This window comes from Micromys minutus (genome assembly GCF_963924665.1).
Source record: "Micromys minutus genome assembly, chromosome: 27".
NCBI classification, from domain to species: domain Eukaryota; kingdom Metazoa; phylum Chordata; class Mammalia; order Rodentia; family Muridae; genus Micromys; species Micromys minutus.
In genome coordinates this window covers 41,608,166-41,628,302 of record NC_137962.1, presented here as the reverse complement: position 1 = coordinate 41,628,302, position 20,137 = coordinate 41,608,166, and the positions used below count along the sequence as shown (strand labels likewise).

The window sequence follows — 20,137 nt, the reverse complement described above, 5'->3', positions numbered from 1 at the left end:
ATCCAAAAGGAGGTGCAGCTTATCTTCATGATGGACAGGTACCCCCACTTAGATATGTTCTCAGTGAGAAAATGGAATTTATATGAGGATTTAAAAGAAATTTAGTCAGGGAGTGTTTCTCTGCCAGGTCGCCTGTAGAGCAGGGGAGCTCGTAGAGAGTCACAACTAACCCCACACTGAGTATGGATGAGCAAGCCACTCTTAGCTCTCAGAAGACTGTCCGGTGGCTCAGCTGGAGGGGCGGGATCCGCAGGGCAAAGGTGAAGGAACTGGGAATATAGTAGAGAAGCTAGGAGAAACAAACAAAACCCCTCACAGATGTTATTGTAGTTAGAGTTGCGGCCAGGCTCAACCTGAAATACAGATGCGGGACCAGGGACAGCCCGGGTCCACTGATGGACAGATCCCTAGCAGCTCCGCCTAGGCCCGCCCACTGTTACTCTCGCGTGGTCTGAGTTCTCGTCGGTCCGCAGGGGCCGACGGGAACGGCGGCCGCACCAAAGAGGGCCGACATGGCGGCGGCAGCGGCTTCGCTTCGCCGGTCGGTGCTGGGCCCGCGGGGCGTGGGACTTCCAGGTGCAAGTGCTCCGGGCCTGCTGGGCGGCGCGCGGCCCCGGCATCTTCCATTGCGGACACCGCAGGTGAGTACTGGCACGGGCCCTTCCATCGCGCGCCCCTCAGCCCTGAAGGTCACGGCGGGGAGGCTCCGGGCGCGCGCTGATATCGGTCATCTACGTTCCTCCTACGACTCGCCCCGGTCCCCGCTGACGGGCCGGCACACTCGGGAAGCCAGTCTGGGTGCCCACGCCTTGTAACGACAGGGCTAGTTGCTTTGAGCCCAGGGTCCGGCTATGGTGGGGTGGGGACGGAAGATTCCTGGAAGGGCTTGCCCAGAACGACTCCGGAGGCCAGCTGTCTTGACCTGGCTGATGTCCTGAAGTGACCCCAGCTTGACCTCAGCGGGCTGCGGGTGACCTTGGTCTGCTGCAGTACTCTTGGTCTTAGGCTTGTCTCTTGGTTTAAGTTCCGCGAGCATTCTTCATTTGCCCTACAGAGCCGAGCTGTGGCCAAGGAGTCAGCTGCAGTAAGGGATCCAGCAGGCATTGGGCATAGTGTGCCTTTGGCACTCTACAGGCGGTGGTGGCCAGTGCTGGGTGGAGGTTGAGCGTAAGAGATGGGCGCTCATTCAGATCCCCAGGTGGGCTGGTGGGGTTTTGGCAGGTGCTGAGCGGGGCTCTTGCAGGCAGTGTCCTTGTCCTCGAAGTCTGGCCCTTCTCGAGGCCGAAAGGTGATGCTGTCAGCGTTGGGCATGCTGGCAGCAGGGGGTGCAGGGCTAGCGGTGGCCCTTCATTCTGCTGTGAGTGCCAGTGACCTGGAGCTGCACCCCCCCAGCTACCCATGGTCTCACCGTGGCCTCCTCTCCTCCTTGGACCATGCCAGGTGGGTGTGTAGCGGCGGGCTGGGGGTGGAAGTTTCTGGGTGAATTGGAATCTTCAGTTCCTCTAATCCTTTTTCTCTCTTTAGCATTCGTAGGGGTTTCCAGGTATACAAGCAAGTGTGCTCTTCCTGTCACAGCATGGATTATGTGGCTTACCGCCACCTGGTGGGAGTGTGCTACACGGAGGAGGAAGCTAAGGCGCTGGCTGAGGAGGTGCGGGGGTAGGGGGGCTCAAGCAAAGGTGGATACAGGGGACTGGCTTTAACTGTGAGGGACTGAAAGATTGTGGTGGGGTTCTTGGTGACAGGTGGAGGTCCAGGATGGCCCTAATGACGATGGAGAGATGTTCATGCGGCCAGGGAAGCTGTCTGACTATTTTCCAAAACCATACCCCAACCCTGAGGCTGCAAGAGCTGCTAACAATGGGGCTTTACCCCCTGACCTCAGCTACATCGTTCGAGCTAGGTACTTGGGCTGCCCAGAATGTGGGGCTAGAAACGGAGGGAAGTCAGCCTTGTGCTAAAGACTAAGCCATTGGTCTGGTTCTAGGCATGGTGGTGAGGACTATGTATTTTCCTTGCTTACTGGCTACTGTGAGCCCCCCACTGGGGTGTCATTGCGAGAAGGCCTCTATTTCAACCCTTACTTTCCTGGCCAGGCCATTGGCATGGCTCCTCCCATCTACACAGAAGTCTTGGAGTATGACGATGGTGAGTATCCGTCCTTTACTATGGGTCCTCTCCTTAGCATGCTTCCCTGATATTCCCGGGTCTTCTTACCCAGAGTGCTTGTTGACTGCATATCTAAAAAGGCTTTGAGGACAGCTTTCTTTCTTATTCCTGTATGGTTCCTATCCCTTTGAAGCAGTGGATATGGCTAATCGTGCTTCTGTGCACGGAGGATTACCCTGGATTCACCCAAGCTCCCAAAGGTAACCTCACTATTTGTTCTTGGCTCAGGCACCCCAGCTACCATGTCACAAGTAGCCAAGGATGTTGCCACCTTCCTACGCTGGGCATCAGAGCCAGAGCATGACCATCGAAAACGCATGGGGCTCAAGGTAAAGGGTTGGGCAAGCGTCACAGTGGGCAATGAAAAGGGGTCTTTCCTGTATATCTTTTCTGAGCTTTCTTTGTTCCCAGATGTTGTTGATGATGGGCTTGCTGCTGCCCCTGACCTATGCCATGAAGCGGCATAAGTGGTCAGTCCTGAAGAGTCGAAAGCTGGCTTATCGGCCACCCAAGTGACCCTGTTCAGTATCTGCTTGTCATCCTGCCTAAACAAGCTCTCAGCAGCCCAGGAACAGTCCAAGGCCTTTTCAGGCCTGGTCCCTTTTCATCAGATAACAAGGGCCAGGAGACCAGACTCTTGCTTCTGATCTTCCTTCAGCCCTCATTGTGGGAATAAATTAAGTTTCTCAACATACACATTTTAGCTGTTCAATGACTGAAACACACATTTCTGTGGAACCCTGGAACCCATATTTCTCCACAATATTGTTTTCTGTACTGCTCAGTATGAGAGTTATTGATATGGACCAGAATGCAAAAGCTGGCTAAGAGCATTACTGTTTGCATGGGAGAGATGGCTTAGTGGTTAAGAGCACTATCTGCTCTTCCAGAGGACCTGGGTTCAGTTCCCAGCACTCACACAGTGGCTTAAAACCATATTCAACTCCAGTCCTGGGGGCTCTAACACCCTCCTTTGGCCTTCAAAGGCACTGTGTGAGCATGGTACAAAGGTGTCCATATAGGAAAAACACCCATGTACTTTTCTTTTTAAATCTCAATTTTTTTTTTTTAAAAGAAAAAGGCAGCACCATGGGTGTGCCTTGGGGGAGATAGAACGGGGCTATTGTGAGTGTGAACAATTCTACTTCCATACTGAGAAAATAGCCTTTAGCCAGCAGATCTGGAACAGCAGCACTGGGTAGGATGGGAAATTTCTCAGACATGTCAAGCAATTGGGAGTAAACAGTGGATATCTGCAGATCTTTTAGTCCTGGCTAGACAGATAAGAGGGCTGTGCTGGAGATAGATTTGCCAGGGAACAATACCTAGTAGTCTACAGTACAGCTACATCTAGGCCAAAGTGACAGTCACTAGATTCATGAAGCATCTTTTGGTACCTAGAGCAGTGATGGATGATTGTCAGGAGGATCACAAAGGCAGGAGACTCGACTCCCAATGCTGAAACACCCTAAGTGGGTTAAGAAAAATACTCATTCCTGCAGTTGATATACTGGCTGAGGCAGCTAAAAATAATGGTGATTGCAATATAGAAGAATTTGAGAAGGGCAACAATAGGGCCAGGATTAGTGAGAGGAACTCCTAGCAGGTCAGCAGTATGGGGAACCCCCATAGGCTCAGAGGCTCTGTAAAGTGGTCCCAGTACAGTATTCTGTGATCACTGGGACTCAATTCTAACTGTATTCTTCAGTAGTCCACTATTTGGGGTTGGGGAACCCCGCCGGCTGCTGATGGGCAGAACCTTGTTTCCTTGCTCTCAGGGAGCTGGGATACTGCAACTCTCCATCCAAGAAAAGAACACAGGCTGGCTTATATGTCTTTAATTACTGTCTCGTCACCCTGTTCTCAAACATTGACTTCTCTGTCCCCAACAAGCAGCAGTCGCCTGGGAAGTTCAAGCAGTGTTGGTTGGGCCTGAGACAGGAGGGCCATATTCTCTGTAACCTGAGGAAGAAGATAGGTTACTCCTGTTTGTTCTACACTCTACTCCCTCATCCCCACCCAGCCTCTTGTACCTTTGGTGGCTTCTAGGTGGAAGCTGCAGTAAGGGGATCCCAAGCACAGGGCCTTTGGGTGCTACACATCTCACAGCCAGGGCGGTTTGAGGCATTGATGAAGGTGCAGGAAGGGCAAGACCAGCCAGGCTGGGAAGGTGGGAAGACTGTTGATGCTTCCTAGTTCTTCTAATGCCCACAGCTGCCCATATCTGGCCCACACCCAGACTGGTTATTTGCCCACCTGAGGGGGACTTGGGAGACTGGAACTGGATGACTGGAGGTTATGAGTCAGCTCCACTGACTGAGGAAACAAGTATCCTAATTTCCTATCCATTTTGGAGTGTTGAGGGCTGTGGCCTGTAACAGAGGAGAAGGCTCAGGGCCATCTTAAGACTACACCCCACCTCTCTTACCCCATTAAGTACTAACCTGAAACTTCTCGGGGGGCTGAGAGCAAGTAAAGAAAAGCGGGATCCCCATCCTGAGAGACCCCATAGGAAGCAAGGCTTCGTTCAGGCATACACAGGCATCGCCCAATGACCCAGCGCTGCACAGCTGGTGGGAAGCCGAACTCTGAGAACACCTGAGGTCAGAACATCAGGGCTAGGTAGTGTCACTCACCCAAGATCCCTGCTGTATGTGTGAGATTCCTGATGCCCATGCTCACCTGTTCTTGGAGGGCTGCAATGGAGCAGTGTGGGTGGATCTGCAGTGAGACATGGGCAGATGATGAAGAGGACAAAACCGATGTGGCATCTTCAACTGTGACTTGCAGCCTGGGTCAGAATATAGATTAGGGTGTTGGGCAGTTAACCTGGAAGGATCAGGAGGTAAGAGTAAGCAAGACAAGGCCTTACATTATGGGACCTGGTGGGAACCAGGCCTCCATGAGCTGGACATTGAGAGCCACGTGATGCTGTGCCAGGATTGCTGCCACTTGGGCTGCTGCTTTCTCATCCCCATCTGCAATGGCCTGGGCCAGGCGTGTAGCCAGCTCTTCTACAGGGAGAAAAGACAGCTGTCACAACTAGACACTAGCCACAGCCCCCCAACTCCTTCCAGTCTGTCTTTACCTTTTTTCAAGTTTCCAGAACTTTGAGGAAGATCTACCTCGGGTTGGGTTGCTTTAGGTATTTGTGCCACAGAAGAACATGGTGGAGAAATGGGGCACATTTCTGGGGCTGGGCTGCCACTACCTAAGAGGGGAAATGTGGATTAGATTAGTGGTCTCCAATCTCAGGTTTTTAGGACCTTTGCTTCTCTGCTTCATTACACTATCCCTGGGCCTTAATTCAGGCTAAATCTTCCTCTCCTAGCCTTGGCCCTCAAAACAAAAGCATGCACCACCACTGCCTGGCTTAAAGTGCTTTTCATACAAACATAGACCTGAGAGTTCAGATTCCCCAAACCATATAAAGCCAAGCATGGAAATGTAGATCTGTAACCCCAGTGTTTGTATGGTGAGATGGGAGTTGAGACAAGAGAATACTCAGAGATGTGGGGATTTGGAAAACTACCCTGGCTTATAAAAAGGCTAAAACAGTAGAGACTCCCAAACAAGGTGGAAAGTGAGAACTGACACTTGAGGTTGTCCCAAGATTGCCCTCTGACTTCTCTATAAATGCCATGCACATATATACCTCTATACAAATACATGCATACCACAGACACACACACACACACACACACACACACACACAGAGGAAAAAGAAAAAAAAAGTAGTATCCAGTTGGATGGTACACAGGTAAGAGAATCACTGACAGTTCAACACTAACTAGGGCCACATAATGAATTTGAGATCAGCCTGGAAGTCACATTGAGACCTTACCACAAAGAACAACATTAAGGGCTGGGTGCACATATCTAGCAAATGAATGATTAGAGAAAGTCTTTTATGTCAGTCTCAGGTCTTCCTAAGGTATTTGTAGGCTTTCCTACCTACCTCTTCCCAGGGCACTGTCTACACCAGTAGTTCTCAACCTGTGGATTTCAAAGCTTTTGGGAGTTGAATGACCCTTTCACAGGTATCACCTAAGGCCATTGGAAAACATATTTATAATGCATAGCAGTAGCAAAATTACAGTTATAAAAGTAGCAATGAAAATAAACTTATGGCTGGGGGCATCACCACAACGTGAAGAACTATATTAAAGGGTTGAAGCATTAGGAAGGTTGAGAACCACTGGTCTACATCCAAGGTCCTCATTTCTCTGTTTCTTCTGGTGACTAGGTGACCTCTCCAACTCCCAGTCTTTACCTCTCCAGAGTCCCAGCCATCACCATGCTTTTCCAAGTAGGCACTGTGTATAAGCCTCACTAGAAGTGGTTCTTCTAGCTCATACTTAAATCAACAACTCTTCCATTTGAACAACCACAAAACCTATTTACTTCCATCTCCTAAGACATCTGGCCTTCTTTGTAGCCTTATCTACACCACTCCATATAACTGCCAAGTCTCTACCTTTAAATCTCTGTTATTTTTCCACTGAACACAATCCCATTGTTCTTAAACTCTCAGACCTGCAACAATGCTTGTTTTTCCTTTTCTCACTTGTCTGGTACTCCAGATGTCAGCACTTGAACCTCTTATTTATTTCTCCACGTTCTTCCTCTTGGAAGCCTTCTTAAATGCCCAGCTTTTCCCATCACTACCCCCAACCACAACCAGGAGGCCCGGGCTTACTCAAATAAGCATTTATTCCACAATACTGACCATTTTGTCCTTCTGCCGTGGCATCTCGCACCAGTGCTGCCCACTGTTGTGCTTCCTCAGAGTTGAGGAAGTGCACACTGAAGGTTCCTGGACCTCCAGCTGGAGGCTGCAGCTCGTGTTGATTAGGCGCACGAACGGTATAACAAATAGACTCCAAGGGCCATTCTAAACTGGCCTGAACAGGGAAAGAGTACTCGGTCAGTGGGTCTTCATTACCCACAAGAACATGAAAGGGAAAGGAAATAGGTGATTTTTCCGGTCCTAAACCTTTCTTGCCTGTTATCTTACCGATTCCTCACAAGATTTGTAAATCAGGTATCAGCATTACTCCCACTTTTACAGGCAACCAAAGAAAAATAACTGCTTAAGGACTGTCACCAAGGTAATCAAGAGAAGGCTGATTCCAGTATCGGGACCACACTCACCGCCCCTGGCTCAGTGCCTAAAAGTCCCAGCAGGAAGCGTCCAGGCCGCTCAGGGTCGGCTTTCAACTGCAGCTTCCGGAGCTGCGCTTCGGCATCTGGTCCAGCGCCCAGAGGTCTCACCACGGCCTGCACTGTCAGGAGCACCACAGGTGAGGCAGGGTCTGCAGCCGCTGGCGCACCGCCGGCGGGCGGCGACATTTTTGGTCCCGCGGAGTCCTGACTCCGAAAGCGCTTCCGTAATATAGAGTGCTTCCGCCGGCAGAAACTCGGACTGTGAGCCTAGGTTCCGGATGCAGCGGAGCTTGGAAAACAAGAAGGACCCAGTGCTGTGCACTACCAGAGCCTGATAGCTCCCTAAGAGATAGAGGTGGTCTAAGGATCTCCAGCTACAGTCCGGCCACTCTAGTCACGTTTCAGCAGAACCCAGGACAGTGTCACAGACCTATCACTGGTCACAAAAAGAAGTCAAAGATGGAGTTTTCTCAAAGGTTTAAACGAGCTATAGCTGCTGCCCGACATAAGACAATACCAGTTCTCAGAGCAAACCAGGCACCAATACACACACACACACACACACACACACACACACAGACGCAGTAGACGCACTTCGTAACCGTGAACCACTCTGGGAAGAGGGTTGGCTCCTGGGGGCGGGGCGGGTATGGCCCTAACCAATGAACACTAAGAAGGGAGGCGGGTTCGTAAGCAAGGGCAAGACGGACAAACTATAGAGCCAGTAGAAATAGAAGATAAGACTGAGTGGCGGAGGACTCTCCCAATAAGGTTTCTCGTGGTCTGGACCCTGTGGCTGGAGTGGACCATTCAGAGGAGGGGGTTGGACCCGTCGGACGCTTGTTGTTGTCGGGCCGGGGGAGGCGGAGGTCGCTGTTTCGTTCTTTGGCTGGTGCGATCTCTACGGTCCGCGGCAGGTCGGTCGCGAAAGCGGGAGCTGCAGGGGGACGAGGCTATGTCGCGGCTGCAGCCCGTATGGGCCGGCAGGGCCTGGAGTAACGGGACGTCGCCGCGAAGCTTCTTCCCCCGGATACAGTGCGGCCCGAGTGGAGGCCGCGGCGCCGCCCTCCAGTCCTGAGGAACCCGCGCTGCGCAAAGCCCGCGCCGCCATCACCTCGGCACCGACACTAAGTAACCCGGCTAGCCTGGCTTGATCTAGCCCGTTTCTGGCAGGTGGGTGTCCGCCTTGTGCTCCAAGCGGTCCGGGCTTGCGGGAACCACAGTCCCCGGCGGGCCTCGCGCTGCTGCAGTGCCTCATGGGACTTGTAGTTCTAACGCTGCCTGGGGCTGGAGCGCCTCTCTTGGTGCACTGCCTCCTGGGGCTTGTAGTTTCCCCGTTATGAACCTGCTGTTAACCTCTAGGCTTGCAGGGCAGCAATGCGAGGAGACCGCTGGTCTGAGCTAGCAGAGGCGGTGTGTCCGTCCGTCCTACACACTTCGACGTACAAAGTACTAATTAGGCATACTTGCAAATAGAACTGAAGAATTCATGGGTTTCCTCTTCTTGCCAGGAAGCATCGAAGCAACCCATAGAACCGGGGAAGAGCGCCCATACAGGTGACCCTCAAGGCTTGAAACCCCAGATGCCCGGTTCCGAACCGGATAGCAGGTTCTTACCGAAATTGAGGACCTTACTGCAGTCTGGGAGTGCCTGGGAGAATGTTGATGGGAGTAGGAATGTCGAGAATGGGCGTCCCCCCCCCCCAAGCCAGCCCCAGTACCCATACATGTAGGACAACTTGGGATTGAGCTAGAACCTGGACATGCCATCCTCAGGTAACAGGATCATCTTCCTGTCAGCCAATGCTGAGTTCTCAGGGGGCAGGTAAGATAAGGAAGAGGAGCTACATGATGCCCTCAAGGTTAGATCGAGCAGCAAACAGTACTCTGCTAGTGGGCGGAAAGGCTAAAAACAGAGCCCTTTGGAGCTAGGTAGCCATACCTGTTTTCCCACATTCCCAGGTAGTGCTGCACTAGTCCCATTGACACAAGAAGCTCCCTTCCCAAAGGACATGAAGCTATTGGAGAACTCCAGCTTTGAGGCCATCAACTCACAGTTGACAGTGGAGACTGGAGATGCCCATATTATTGGCAGGTGAGGCTGGAGGCTCTGGGGGTCAGTCTCTCGGAAGCTACTATCCTGTTCCCTCAGTTAAGTCCTCGGGGTTAGCATGCTTCATGATCCTACCTGCATTCTTTAGGATTGAAAGCTACTCATGTAAGATGGCAGGAGACGATAAACATATGTTCAAGCAGTTCTGCCAAGAGGGCCAGCCCCATGTGTTGGAGGCACTGTCCCCACCCCAGACTTCAGGCCTCAGTCCCAGCAGGTAAGCAGAGGTGGAGACTACCTTCTGGGGTATGTGGAGTGGTGGGCAAGGCTGACATTCATTTCTGTTCAGACTGAGCAAGAGCCAGGGTGGTGAGGATGAAAGTCCTCTAAGTGACAAGTGCAGCCGCAAGACCCTCTTCTATCTGATTGCCACCCTCAATGAGTCCTTCCGGCCAGACTATGACTTCAGCACAGCCAGAAGTCATGAATTCAGCCGGGAGCCAAGCCTCCGCTGGGTAAGGATGGATAGACAAGCCCCAAACCGTGTACTCAGTATCTTTGCCTTCCATATTTTACTTTGATTCTTGGGTTTTACCTGCTGCCCTGGACCTTTGTCATCCCTCACTGTAACCTCCTGTAGGTGGTAAATGCAGTCAACTGCAGCCTGTTTTCAGCTGTTCGCGAAGACTTCAAGGCCCTGAAGCCACAGCTGTGGAATGCAGTGGATGAGGAGATCTGCTTGGCTGAGTGTGACATCTACAGGTGGGCTCATGTCTTTGCAGCTGGACGTGGCAGATGTGCTCGGCAGTGGGAGCCTCACACTTCTGCTTGTCTCACTCTTCAGCTATAACCCAGATCTAGACTCAGACCCCTTTGGGGAAGATGGAAGCCTCTGGTCATTCAACTATTTCTTTTACAACAAGCGGCTTAAACGAATTGTCTTCTTTAGCTGCCGCTCCATCAGGTTGGTACCATGCTACCTTGCCTTCTCCAGCTCCCTCTTTTACTCACACCATTCCTTAACTGGGTCTACTCTACCTGGGACAGCCTGGGATAGGAGAGCCTAAGTCTGGTGTCTCTACCCCCATCCAGTGGCTCCACCTACACACCCTCAGAGGCAGGCAATGCACTGGACATGGAACTGGGGGCAGAAGAGGTTGATGAAGAGAGTGGAGGTGGAGGCGGTGAAGGCAGGGCAGAGGAGACCAGCACCATGGAGGAAGACAGGTATGGTGGTGGTGGCTGTGGCCAGGGCCCTATCTCGGGAGCTGGAATGGGTGGGACAGATCAGGGTTTCTTTTGCTTGGTCTGGGTGCCATCTCCTAAAGGCCTGCTGTATGCCAACTCCTGCCTAGGGTTCCAGTGATCTGTATGTGACAAGAAGAAGCAGAGGTCTCAGCTTCATCCAGCTTCCACCAGTGCCTGGACCTGCCTACCTGAGGAGCTCCAGAGCCTCCCCAGATGCTGGCTATGCTTTGGCGCTGCCCAAGGCTATAGCTGCCTAGCCCTTTGGTTTCAGCCTGTGGACATCCACTCACCCCTGCAGGCTCCTACTGCCCATGCTGTGGCTGGATTAAGCAGCACGGGGTCTCATAGAAAAGTGACTGCTCTGCACCAACAATCTGTCACAGACAGGACAGCTGGACCACAGAGTTTTATTTTTGTATTTCTTATTGGGCCTGTACACTCCAGCTCTAAGGGCCAGTAGTTTGAAGCCCCATAAGTGGTGCCCAGTGTTTATGGCGTTTGGTCTTTGACCAGCCCCTGGTGCCCACTTTTGCCCCCTCCCCCCGCCTCCACTTCACCAGGTGGGCCACATGCACTGAGTGTCACTTTGCTGCAGCTCATTTGTTTCCAATAAAAGTTTCTGTGACTTAGATGGAACTTGGGAGTTTGTTGGGGGTGGGGCCTGCGTCATGGGGCGGGGCCTGCGTCATGGGGCGGGACTGGTAGCATTTGGTATCTTAGCAACAGCTGCTACCTTTCCGTTACTTTGTCTCAGAGCTGTTAATATCTCTTAACCACTGGGACTGTCCTTGAGAAACATGGGGGACAAGACATTTGACTCATTCAACCTCTATTCATCAGAGGGTGACAACTTGTCTCTGGATGTAGACATTTATGATCAGGATATTTATGACATCCCAGATCCTGGGGTGCTCATAGAAAAGAATGGTAAGGGCACCCCTCTAGGAAGCAGGCGTTTCTCAGGCCTTGTTCAGTCCTGAAGGTGGAACTCCCCTGGGCAATCCTTGACCTTGCATGTCCCTCAGAAAGAGGGCTCCTTTGTTGCTTGGGGCACAAGGCCTTGGTGACACTGCATCCTCTACTGGTTTACAGAATTGGGTCTGTTGGGGGGACCAGAGGTCCCTCAGCTCTTTACCAATAGCCAGAGGTGGCGGAGTATGTCACTGCGTTCCCGCGCCAAACTGCTGTGGCTACACCTGCGTGCATACCTCCATGACATTGTGGAAAAGGTGTGGTTCTCTATGAGGTTTCTACTTGGGCTCTTCCCTAGAGACACTGGGCACCAACTCTACAGGTCCTTGTGAGTTTCCCTAGGCAGAAGAACTCATGCCTCTATTGCTCACATGTTCATCTGTCTACTCTGGCCTGCAGGAGAAGAGGGCAGAGCTGAGGGTCGCTCGAATGACACATGGGCTGGAGCCACTGCGTCACCTTGAGGTGGTAGCTGGACTGTGCTCAGTAGCGCAAGATCCAGTAAATAAACGCTTCATGGTACTAGATGGTGAAGGTTACCTGCATCAGTATACCAAGGATGGCTGGAAGCAGGCAAAGCTGGAGGCTCCTCTCATGCTTAATGGACTGGTGACTGTGCCTGGCCCCCTGGGAGAAGTAGGCCACTTTGTCGGCTGGGGCCCAGCTGGACTAAGCATATTAGGGCAAGACTTGCACCTGCTCTGGCTGAGCCAGCCACGGGTGAGCAAGTCACTGGACCAGGAGCCTTTTTGCTGCCTACCAGTGCCCAGCCTGGGTCTGTTGATCGTGGCCCAGATGGGTGGCAGCCTGGAGCTCTGGAAGTTTCGTTCAGGTGGTCGCCGCCTAGTACCCTGTGGTTCACCTTTGCAGCCACCACCAGGCTTCTCTGGCTCGTTCAAGTGTCTGGCCCTAGGGCTGGGACCTGACCACTGCAGTTGGTATTGCTTTGCTGCCTATGGCTCAGCGGTGCTCACTTTTGATCTGGATGACTGGGCTCTCATAAATGTTAGCCAGGATCTACATAAAACGTGAGGGGAGTCAGTCGGGACAGGTGGATGGGAGGCAAATCCCCTAAGGAGAGAGCCAATTACTGCAGGGGCTGTAGGACCCACAGACAGGGCTGTGCTGAGTCCACCGGGCCTCCCGTTCCCCATCCCTAGCGTCATCTCAGATCTGGATTACTGTGAGGAGATACATGCCATGGTGACAGCTTCCCGGGACAGTACCGTGAAAGTCTGGGATAATGACTGGCAGATCCGGATGGTGTTTGTAGGACACACAGGTATGTCAGTCTGGCAGCTCTTGCAGCCCTTCTCTTTCTCATCCTAAGCTCCGCTACATCCCAGGAATTCCTCCCTAAGCTGTGGTGTGCTACAATGACCTGCACCTTTCCTGTAGGCCCAGTGACAGCTATGACAGTGCTCCCAAACAGCACACTGGCAGTGTCTGCCTCACAGGATGGGACAATTCGTACATGGGACCTGCAGGCCGCAGCTCAGGTGGGAGAGGTAACTCTGGGTTGCTGGACCGAAGACTTAATCTCTGAGAAAGTGAGCCATTTACTGGCTCCTGCAGGTCCTGGCTGGCCGGTGCTCGCTCTCTGCTCAAAAAGCATAGAGCTCTGGCGTGTGAATACTCTCTATTCACCATTAGCACAGCTATCCGCCCCAGTGCTCCATGTACAGATGGCGCCAGTGTTGCCAGCACCAACTGAGCCGTCTCTGCCTGCTCGCCTTATATGCGCCTGCGCAGATGGGTCGGTCTACCTGGTGTCAGCTACTACTGGACGAACTGTGAGTTCACTTCTGTTGGAGCCGGAGGACTGTGCAGCTGGGGTGGCTTATTGTTTGTCTCGAGAAGCGTTGTGGGTGCTAACACGCTCAGGGCACCTAGTGCGTGCCAATGCTGCACGCTGCCCGATGGTGGAGGTACACCGCCTGCGTCCACCTCCACCCCCAGCGCCGCAGCCCTGCTGCCTGCATCTCTACAGCCATCTTACAGACCCTCGGAGTGCATTCACTTGCTGGGAGATTGTGCGCCGTAATCAGGGTGACATGCTTCGTAGTGCCATTGCCTGGGCCTGGAAAAATAAGAATAGGTGGGCACTACCGCCATCTTGAGGCTAGTTAAGGCCATCCGTGGCTGACTTACGTGGCAGAGCCTTGGCCAACAGGCTCCATCACTTCCCACAGGTTTCTTCCAGTGATGGGGCACACAGATGGCACACTGTCTGTGTTGGATTGGCGTACATCAGCGACAGTCTTTCATACAGAAGCACATAGCCCAGGACCAGTGACTGCTATCGAGTCCACCTGGAGCAGCATTGTGACTTCAGGTTAGTACCTCCTTATCCTCAAAGATGGCCTGGGGCCCCCTGCACCATCCTGAAGTCCCAGCCCTGGCTCCTGCCACCCAAAGGTGGAGATCTGACAGTAAAGATGTGGCGTATATTCCCATATGCTGAGGAATGTCTGAGCCTGCTACGTACCTTTTCCTGTTGCCACCCGGTGGTAACGCTCTGTGTCCTGGGGAAGCGCATCACTGTAGCCTTTGAGGATCCAGAGAGTGCCACCTATGGCCTGGTGCAGTTTGGCCTGGGTGACAAAATGCGTTGTGACCACCGGCCACAGGATGACCCTATGGACCATATCACTGGTGAGCATGGGATGGAGCAAAGGTGAAGCCTACGCCCTGATTCTCAACTGCTTCCTAACCTTAGTTCTGCCCCTAGGCCTCTGCTGCTGCCCCACCCTTAAGATATATGCCTGCTCCAGCCTGGACTGCACCATCCGAATATGGACCAGGGAGAACCTCCTGCTGCGGTGGGCTGGGGCTGTATGGTGTGGGGGCAGCTAGTGGCTAGAGGGCAGCCAGCAGGGCTCTTCTAACCTGTTTCCCATTAAAGACCAGGGGCCAGACAGGGCCTTACCCCATCACTGCCTCCGGTTCCTACTCTTTGAAACAGTGGCTAGATCTTAGGTATTCTTGCAGGCTCCTGCAGCTTGATGGCCCCCCTCAGGCCCTGGCCTTCTCCAGCAACAATGGAGACCTGGTCTTCGCACTAGGCTCCCGCCTCCACACGGTGTCCCATAAGACCTACTTACCTACATCCTATCTAGTTAAGGTATACAGTGAGGAAGGTAGGAAAGGTGGGACTGGCTGCTGCACAGGGACCAGTACTGGGAACAAAGCTCTATCTGCTTCTTCAGAAATTGTGTCTGAAGTCCCCTGATGTGGTAAATGACCCTCCATTGCCACTGACCAGCAAGAAGCCACTGACATCCAGCCAGTTGCGGAGGCTTGCCAATCTACATGGAGTAGCCAGGTTCAGGTCTGCTGGCAGGCCTACGGTGGCTGCCTGGGGCAGGGTTTGCAGAGCTATGGGTCCCCCAGTGTGAGTTCTCTATATTCCCAAGTTCCTCTGGTATTACCATATCTCAACCCCAGACTCTTTTCTCCTGGCTAGTTCTCACTCCAGCTTCTGACCTATCTCACCGGTTATGCCCAGAGTCCTACCTTTGCCTGTTCCTTCCCACAGTGCAGCCTTGCCCTTTGGCTATTACCAGACACCAGTACTTCAGCAGCCAGTGTTGAAAGAGGTAGTGTGGGTCCTGACCCTTTGCCAGTCAATTGTCCATCCATGCCCCATGTCCTGTCTCAAGCCACAATCTCTCAGCTTCTGGTCTGGGACCCTCATGGTTGCTTGGGGAGCACATGGCAAGTCTTCAGAGAAGCATAGGCTGACCACTGATCTCCACCTCAGAACTTGGAGAACATCATAGCCCGGGATCAAGACCTTCAAAGACTGAGGCAAGGACTGGTGGTCCCAGCAACACGGCCCCCACTCTCCTTGAAGCAGCGTCAGGAAGCCTTTGACAATTACTTACAACTGATCTATGGGTCTGACCTGATGGTAGGTATGAAATCAGTCCCAGGTTCTGCCATGACCTTCACCCTGTCTGACACTAACTTCCTGTTCTTTCCTGTACCAGAATGTGAATTTTGAAAAGGAGTCCATGCAGTGGGTCACTATAGCCCCGGCCACAGAAAAGGGGTCACTGGACATGGAGATTCATCCTGGAACTACCACCAGCGTTGGGCAGGCTGTAATAAGCAATGATGTTCAGGCAATGTCCCCAACCTCAGCCCTCCAAACCCCAGGAGCTCCAGGAAGGCGCTTTGCCCGCCCTCCTCGAGTCCCCTTGCCCATTCCACCTGCCTACCGGAAGGTACATAGCCAGGCATCCCAGGTGAGGTCTCCTTTACTTCCAACTATCCATCCATGCCTGGACATTGTGGTCCCTGCTCCAACCCCTTCTAACTCCTTGTATACCCTAGCTTCTAGCAAGTTCCTCACTGAGCTGTGAGCTGGGCCTTGGCTTGGACCTGCAAGTGAAGTGGAATCAGTCTGGAGTTAAGGCCTTAGACCGGGACACACCAATCGACTACATGAAGAATAGGGTTAGTGCCCCTATTCGAGGGCAGTTTTGGGGGCTTTGTTGGTTGTTTTATTCTTATTTCCTATCCCTCCCCAGGTTCCACTGTTGCTGCAAAGAAGGCCCACAGAGCCTCTCTCAAAGCTCACGGGCTTCTTTCCTGCCACCATAAAATCCTACAAGGTGAGAACCTACCCCTTCATCCCTCCAGAGGTGGCTTCTCCCAGGGGTCACTCTTTGCATATCCCTTTGCTGCAAAGCCATTGTGTCCCACTCTGACCCAAGGGCCAAGCCTACCTGGAACCTATAGGGTACCTGGCCAGGCATGGCGGTACACACACCTGTATTCATCCCAATGCTCAGGAGGCAGACACAGGCAGATCTCTGTGAGTTCAAGGACAGCTTGATCTACAAAGCAGGTCCAAGACAGCCAGGGCTCTGTTACACAGAGAAAGTCTGTCTCGAAAAAACAAACAAACAAACAAACACCATACCCCTCCAGCCTGGCCAGTTCTGGCGCGGACATGGACTCCTTGTTGCTTTCTAGGGTTAGGACTGAGTCAGAAGTCTATTGCCAGTGTTTGTATATCAGTCTCTCCAACAGGAATGTGGTGTTTTCTGTAGACTTTTCCCAGAAGACCAGAGTTCTCGTGCTTCAGGGGAACAAAGTTCAGTGGGGCCAGTCCCTCAAGATTCACCATCTTCCCATACTTGGTCATACTGGTCACTCAGGCAGGCCCTAGCCCCATGCTTAGCACACCAGAGTCCTGCTCAGTTATATTATTACCCCCTTCAGCACATCAACCTCTCTCCACGTTCTTTTCTTCCCATCCTGCCCCCTCTATCAGGTTAAGTTCCATGGAGAGAGTGTGTGTATGCAGTCAGTGCTCACCAGGGACCAGCCACTTCTGGATTTCTCTCTTCATTCACAGTTCATAGCCCACCAGACTACACTTTTCCTGGTTTCCCAAGCCAAACTGCCCATTTGCATGTTGAGAACAGAGGCTACCAGTCCAGTCTGGCTTTTGGAGGCCCATGGTTATAGAGATGTTCCTTGGGAATGTCCAAGTTCAGTGATTTTAGACTCTCAGCCCAATCTGTTACCTCTACATCTAGGTACTTTCTCAGCCTGTCAAGTTTCCCGGCTGTGTGCCCAACTCTGTGATACTACAGAAAATGTGGTTGCAAGCAGATGTCAGCCATCTTGGTTCCTTAGCAGAGCTTTCTTCCCAGAGCAGATTCAAGGCAAGAAATGGAGCTTGGGGGTTCTTTGGGAGGACCCTGTTATCCCCACAGCCTGCCACATGTTCTTCTTGTCCCTCTGCAGTCATCTGGAAACAAAGTTGACCAGTGGGTAAGGCGCAGAAAGCATTCTGGCAGGTGGCGAAATAAACTATTCAGTTTGCTTCGACTGGCAAGGAGGAAAACAGAGGTGGAAGATAAGGAAGACAGAGAGGAGTTGGAATGGGTCTCCTCTTCTCCAGCTTTTGACGGGGAGCGAGAACACTGGGAACCAGACACAGAAGTAGGCTCTCGGTTCTCATGGGAAGGGTGAGATTGGTGCTCAGAGATGAAGCTCTGAAGCTTCAGTCATTTCCTCTAGAGCGCCACAGATTTGATCTCAAAACTTTGCAAGGAAGCCTCCAAGAGTAAGAGCTGCTCTCATCCCCGCAAACTTGGACCCTCACGCTTGAAAGAACGCTATGGACATTTGCCTAAGTTCCTGCATTATTTTGTTGTCCAGAACTGGTTCAAAAAACTGTTCCCTCTCTTTACCCTGGAGGTTAGGAGACTCCGGGAAGCCTAGCTTTGGGGGTGGGGAGTAGGGGGTACAAGTAGAGTGGAGTTGGAGACCAGCAAGGTGTGAGCAAATCTTCCCCGCAGGCCTATCCAGAGATGGGTACAATAGAGGGCTTGGCCTCCATGTTTTTGGACTTCCTGTTACAAGCTTCCTGGGCCGACCGAATTAACATTCTAAATGGTATGCTGAGGTTGTTGCCTGATGTAACCGGCAACCTCCGAAGCCAGCTGCAGGCCAAACTCTTATACTTGCTTAACCAAGACAATCCCCCCACGCTCCAGGTGAGTGAATCCTTTCCTCTAGAGTACCCATATTCTGATCTAATCCCAGAACCCATCACAATTCCCTACCTCCATCCTACTCTTGAGCATAGGACAAGACTCAGAAGGAGTTTATAATGCTGGCCCTGCAGCTGCTCCTGGCCTGCAACCTGGACGTCCTTGATGTGATACTGGAGATTATAACCTACTACCTGTACTCTCCAGCCAAATGCCAGTAAGTTCAACTCCTGCTAGGTTTTCCCTACTAGTCTGGGAGGATTTGAGTTAAGCCTCATCTACCTGTCCTAGGAAAGAGCTCAAGAAATTGCTGGAGGGCCTGGGACTCCATGACCCTGACGGCTTACTGTTCAAGGAAATTATAACCTGGGCTGATGACTTGAAACTTGACTCCAAGGCCATGTTACGTACACAGTGTCAACAGAAGCTTGAAGAAATTTTTCTCAAGGTCTGGTGGGCCAAGGGTGGGCAGTCCACCTACTGGAAATCTATTGCCTTCTTCAGAGGACTCCCAGAAGGCCATGAGCAGTACCCATGGGAAATCCCCTCGGTTTTTGAAATCAGAACGTCTCTTGAGAACGCCTTACACAGCAGAAGGCTGTACTTGAGTGGGGATTGGGGGCTCAGTGAGGTACCCTCTCCCTGGGGCTGGGACTCTAATAAGAGGAAGTTTCAGAGTCGCGGGTGCAAGGGTCCTTACGCTATGACTCACTCCCTTATAGACGCATAACTTGGAGCAGTCCACAGCCCTTGTTTTTGTGGAGCCTTCCAGACAGGTCTCACAAGCCTCCCTCATTTCTGGGGCAACCTTGCCTGCCATGAACACCTCTCGGACATTCTCACGAGCATCAGAAATGCCTTTGCCTTTTCAAGAGTCGCTGGTGTCACCCGTGCCTTCCCTCATGGAGCCTGTGGAGTCTATAGGGCTGATGGAGTCTGTGGTATCATCCATCCCAGCACTCCAAGCTGCGAGCTCACATACACATTTGCGTATCCAGAAAACCAAAAAGGTACTTGCTGATATGCTGCAGACCTTCAATGTTGAGGACTCCGAGTACGAAACTATCCCTGATGGACCAAGAAGAGAGTCACTGCTGGCTCATACGATATGGTCACGCTCTCAGGTAGTGGACCTGTTTCACATGGATGTCCTTAACCTCTTCTGTGAAATTCAGCGGGCACAGCAGCAGAAACCAGTGCTGGAGGAGGAAGAGGAGAAGGAACACTTACCTGTCTCAATCGAAGATCAGCCAAGGCCCAATGTTGTGTTGCGGCCGCCCCGGCGACGCTGGTACGCATGACAGTGGGTCTGTTGGGGTGACCCACCCAGCATGGGTTGGTTGCACGGAAGGAAGGTCTTAACTAAATCCTCTCCCTTCTTCAGGCTCTATCCAATCACCCGTCTTCAGGAGGCCAAGGCACAAGGCTGCGGTGCGTTTCTCAAGGGTAAGTAGACAGAAGTCTAAAAACTGGACCCTAACGCTCCCCTGTTCCCCACCTCCCCCACCGGGCTTCAGCCCATAGCTTAATTTGCCTGGCTTCCCTCGTCCAGGTCACAAGATGCAGAGCAAGGCGCTAACTCCTGATGGTTCTATCCGAATGCTGAAGCTGCCGTTGCCACGAGTGGACTTGCAACCCTTTCCCGCAGGCTGGCCGGCACCCCCACGGGCACTGCCCCCGCTCCTCCTCCAGCCTACACTTCAACGCTACTTTCTGTTTCAAAATACCGACCCTGATGCATACCCTGATACCTACCGTTGACCTGGCTCCATGGCTAAGACCTAGTCCTAACACCTTGGCAAATCACAATACCATGCTTTGCCTAAATTAAGAAATATATAAATACACACATATGTATTTATTTACGTATTGTGCATATATACTTGTTCATTTGTGTGCAAGTACATGTGTGGGCGTGATTGAAGAGGCCAAAAGTTGATGTTGAGGGCTTCTTGTTCTACGCCCTATTTTTATTATTTTTTGGTTTTAGAAAACATCTCTCTACATAGCCCTG

General features: G+C 52.2%; 4 protein-coding genes across 6 annotated transcripts; 3 read left to right on the top strand and 1 right to left on the bottom strand.

Annotated features, from left to right (window-relative positions):
* Positions 1 to 462: 462 nt before the first annotated feature.
* CYC1 (cytochrome c1) lies at positions 463 to 2,863 on the top strand. The gene is made up of 7 exons (XM_080938840.1): positions 463 to 641; positions 1,244 to 1,440; positions 1,525 to 1,651; positions 1,746 to 1,903; positions 1,988 to 2,148; positions 2,398 to 2,498; positions 2,581 to 2,863. The coding sequence occupies exons 1-7, from the start codon at positions 513 to 515 to the stop codon at positions 2,683 to 2,685; spliced, it is 978 nt and encodes a 325-aa protein (XP_080794966.1). The 5' UTR covers positions 463 to 512; the 3' UTR covers positions 2,686 to 2,863.
* A 1,130-nt stretch (positions 2,864 to 3,993) lies between these two features.
* On the bottom strand, positions 3,994 to 7,950 carry SHARPIN (SHANK associated RH domain interactor). The gene is made up of 9 exons (XM_080939838.1): positions 7,324 to 7,950; positions 6,899 to 7,073; positions 5,258 to 5,380; positions 5,042 to 5,183; positions 4,852 to 4,960; positions 4,614 to 4,767; positions 4,426 to 4,541; positions 4,203 to 4,331; positions 3,994 to 4,131 (listed from the first exon to the last, which is right to left on the bottom strand). Exons 1-8 carry the CDS (start codon positions 7,519 to 7,521, stop codon positions 4,215 to 4,217), a joined length of 1,134 nt encoding a protein of 377 aa, XP_080795964.1. The 5' UTR covers positions 7,522 to 7,950; the 3' UTR covers positions 3,994 to 4,131; positions 4,203 to 4,214.
* Positions 7,951 to 8,162: 212 nt separating this feature from the next.
* MAF1 (MAF1 homolog, negative regulator of RNA polymerase III) lies at positions 8,163 to 11,267 on the top strand. 3 transcript variants are annotated; one of them, XM_080938895.1, is made up of 9 exons: positions 8,163 to 8,508; positions 8,847 to 8,892; positions 9,298 to 9,430; positions 9,537 to 9,665; positions 9,738 to 9,903; positions 10,029 to 10,150; positions 10,233 to 10,352; positions 10,481 to 10,615; positions 10,744 to 11,267. In XM_080938895.1, the coding sequence occupies exons 3-9, from the start codon at positions 9,348 to 9,350 to the stop codon at positions 10,763 to 10,765; spliced, it is 777 nt and encodes a 258-aa protein (XP_080795021.1). In that variant the 5' UTR covers positions 8,163 to 8,508; positions 8,847 to 8,892; positions 9,298 to 9,347; the 3' UTR covers positions 10,766 to 11,267. The 3 variants fall into 3 exon arrangements, with proteins under 3 accessions (XP_080795021.1, XP_080795022.1, XP_080795020.1); XM_080938896.1 differs by having other exon boundaries at positions 8,847 to 8,944; XM_080938894.1 differs by lacking the exon at positions 8,847 to 8,892.
* Positions 11,268 to 11,433: 166 nt separating this feature from the next.
* Positions 11,434 to 19,884, top strand: WDR97 (WD repeat domain 97; the record flags this gene model as incomplete). The annotated part of the gene is given in 24 exon segments (XM_080939748.1): positions 11,434 to 11,563; positions 11,729 to 11,865; positions 12,008 to 12,636; positions 12,769 to 12,890; positions 13,007 to 13,706; positions 13,801 to 13,943; positions 14,027 to 14,263; positions 14,340 to 14,430; positions 14,600 to 14,732; positions 14,818 to 14,939; positions 15,147 to 15,207; positions 15,372 to 15,521; positions 15,601 to 15,858; positions 15,947 to 16,069; positions 16,144 to 16,227; positions 17,161 to 17,292; positions 17,294 to 17,569; positions 17,648 to 17,827; positions 17,929 to 18,126; positions 18,219 to 18,340; positions 18,415 to 18,571; positions 18,846 to 19,414; positions 19,508 to 19,569; positions 19,676 to 19,884. Coding segments are annotated over 24 exon segments (5,025 nt in total).
* Positions 19,885 to 20,137: the final 253 nt, after the last annotated feature.

What these genes read in the sequence shown, in the direction of transcription:
- CYC1 (XM_080938840.1), top strand. Translation starts at nt 513, where the DNA reads ATGGCGGCGGCAGCGGCTTCGCTTCGCCGGTCGGTGCTGGGCCCGCGG. An exon ending in CTAAGGCGCTGGCTGAGGAG is followed by an intron (nt 1,652 to 1,745) that starts GTGCGGGGGTAG and finishes TCTTGGTGACAG; the next exon opens with GTGGAGGTCCAGGATGGCCC. An exon ending in AGCTACATCGTTCGAGCTAG is followed by an intron (nt 1,904 to 1,987) that starts GTACTTGGGCTG and finishes GTCTGGTTCTAG; the next exon opens with GCATGGTGGTGAGGACTATG.
- SHARPIN (XM_080939838.1), bottom strand. Translation starts at nt 7,521, where the DNA reads ATGTCGCCGCCCGCCGGCGGTGCGCCAGCGGCTGCAGACCCTGCCTCA. An exon ending in TTCCCACCAGGTCCCATAAT is followed by an intron (nt 4,961 to 5,041) that starts GTAAGGCCTTGT and finishes ATTCTGACCCAG; the next exon opens with GCTGCAAGTCACAGTTGAAG. An exon ending in TTGCAGCCCTCCAAGAACAG is followed by an intron (nt 4,768 to 4,851) that starts GTGAGCATGGGC and finishes TTCTGACCTCAG; the next exon opens with GTGTTCTCAGAGTTCGGCTT.
- MAF1 (XM_080938894.1), top strand. Translation starts at nt 9,348, where the DNA reads ATGAAGCTATTGGAGAACTCCAGCTTTGAGGCCATCAACTCACAGTTG. An exon ending in GATGCCCATATTATTGGCAG is followed by an intron (nt 9,431 to 9,536) that starts GTGAGGCTGGAG and finishes TGCATTCTTTAG; the next exon opens with GATTGAAAGCTACTCATGTA. An exon ending in GCTGAGTGTGACATCTACAG is followed by an intron (nt 10,151 to 10,232) that starts GTGGGCTCATGT and finishes CTCACTCTTCAG; the next exon opens with CTATAACCCAGATCTAGACT.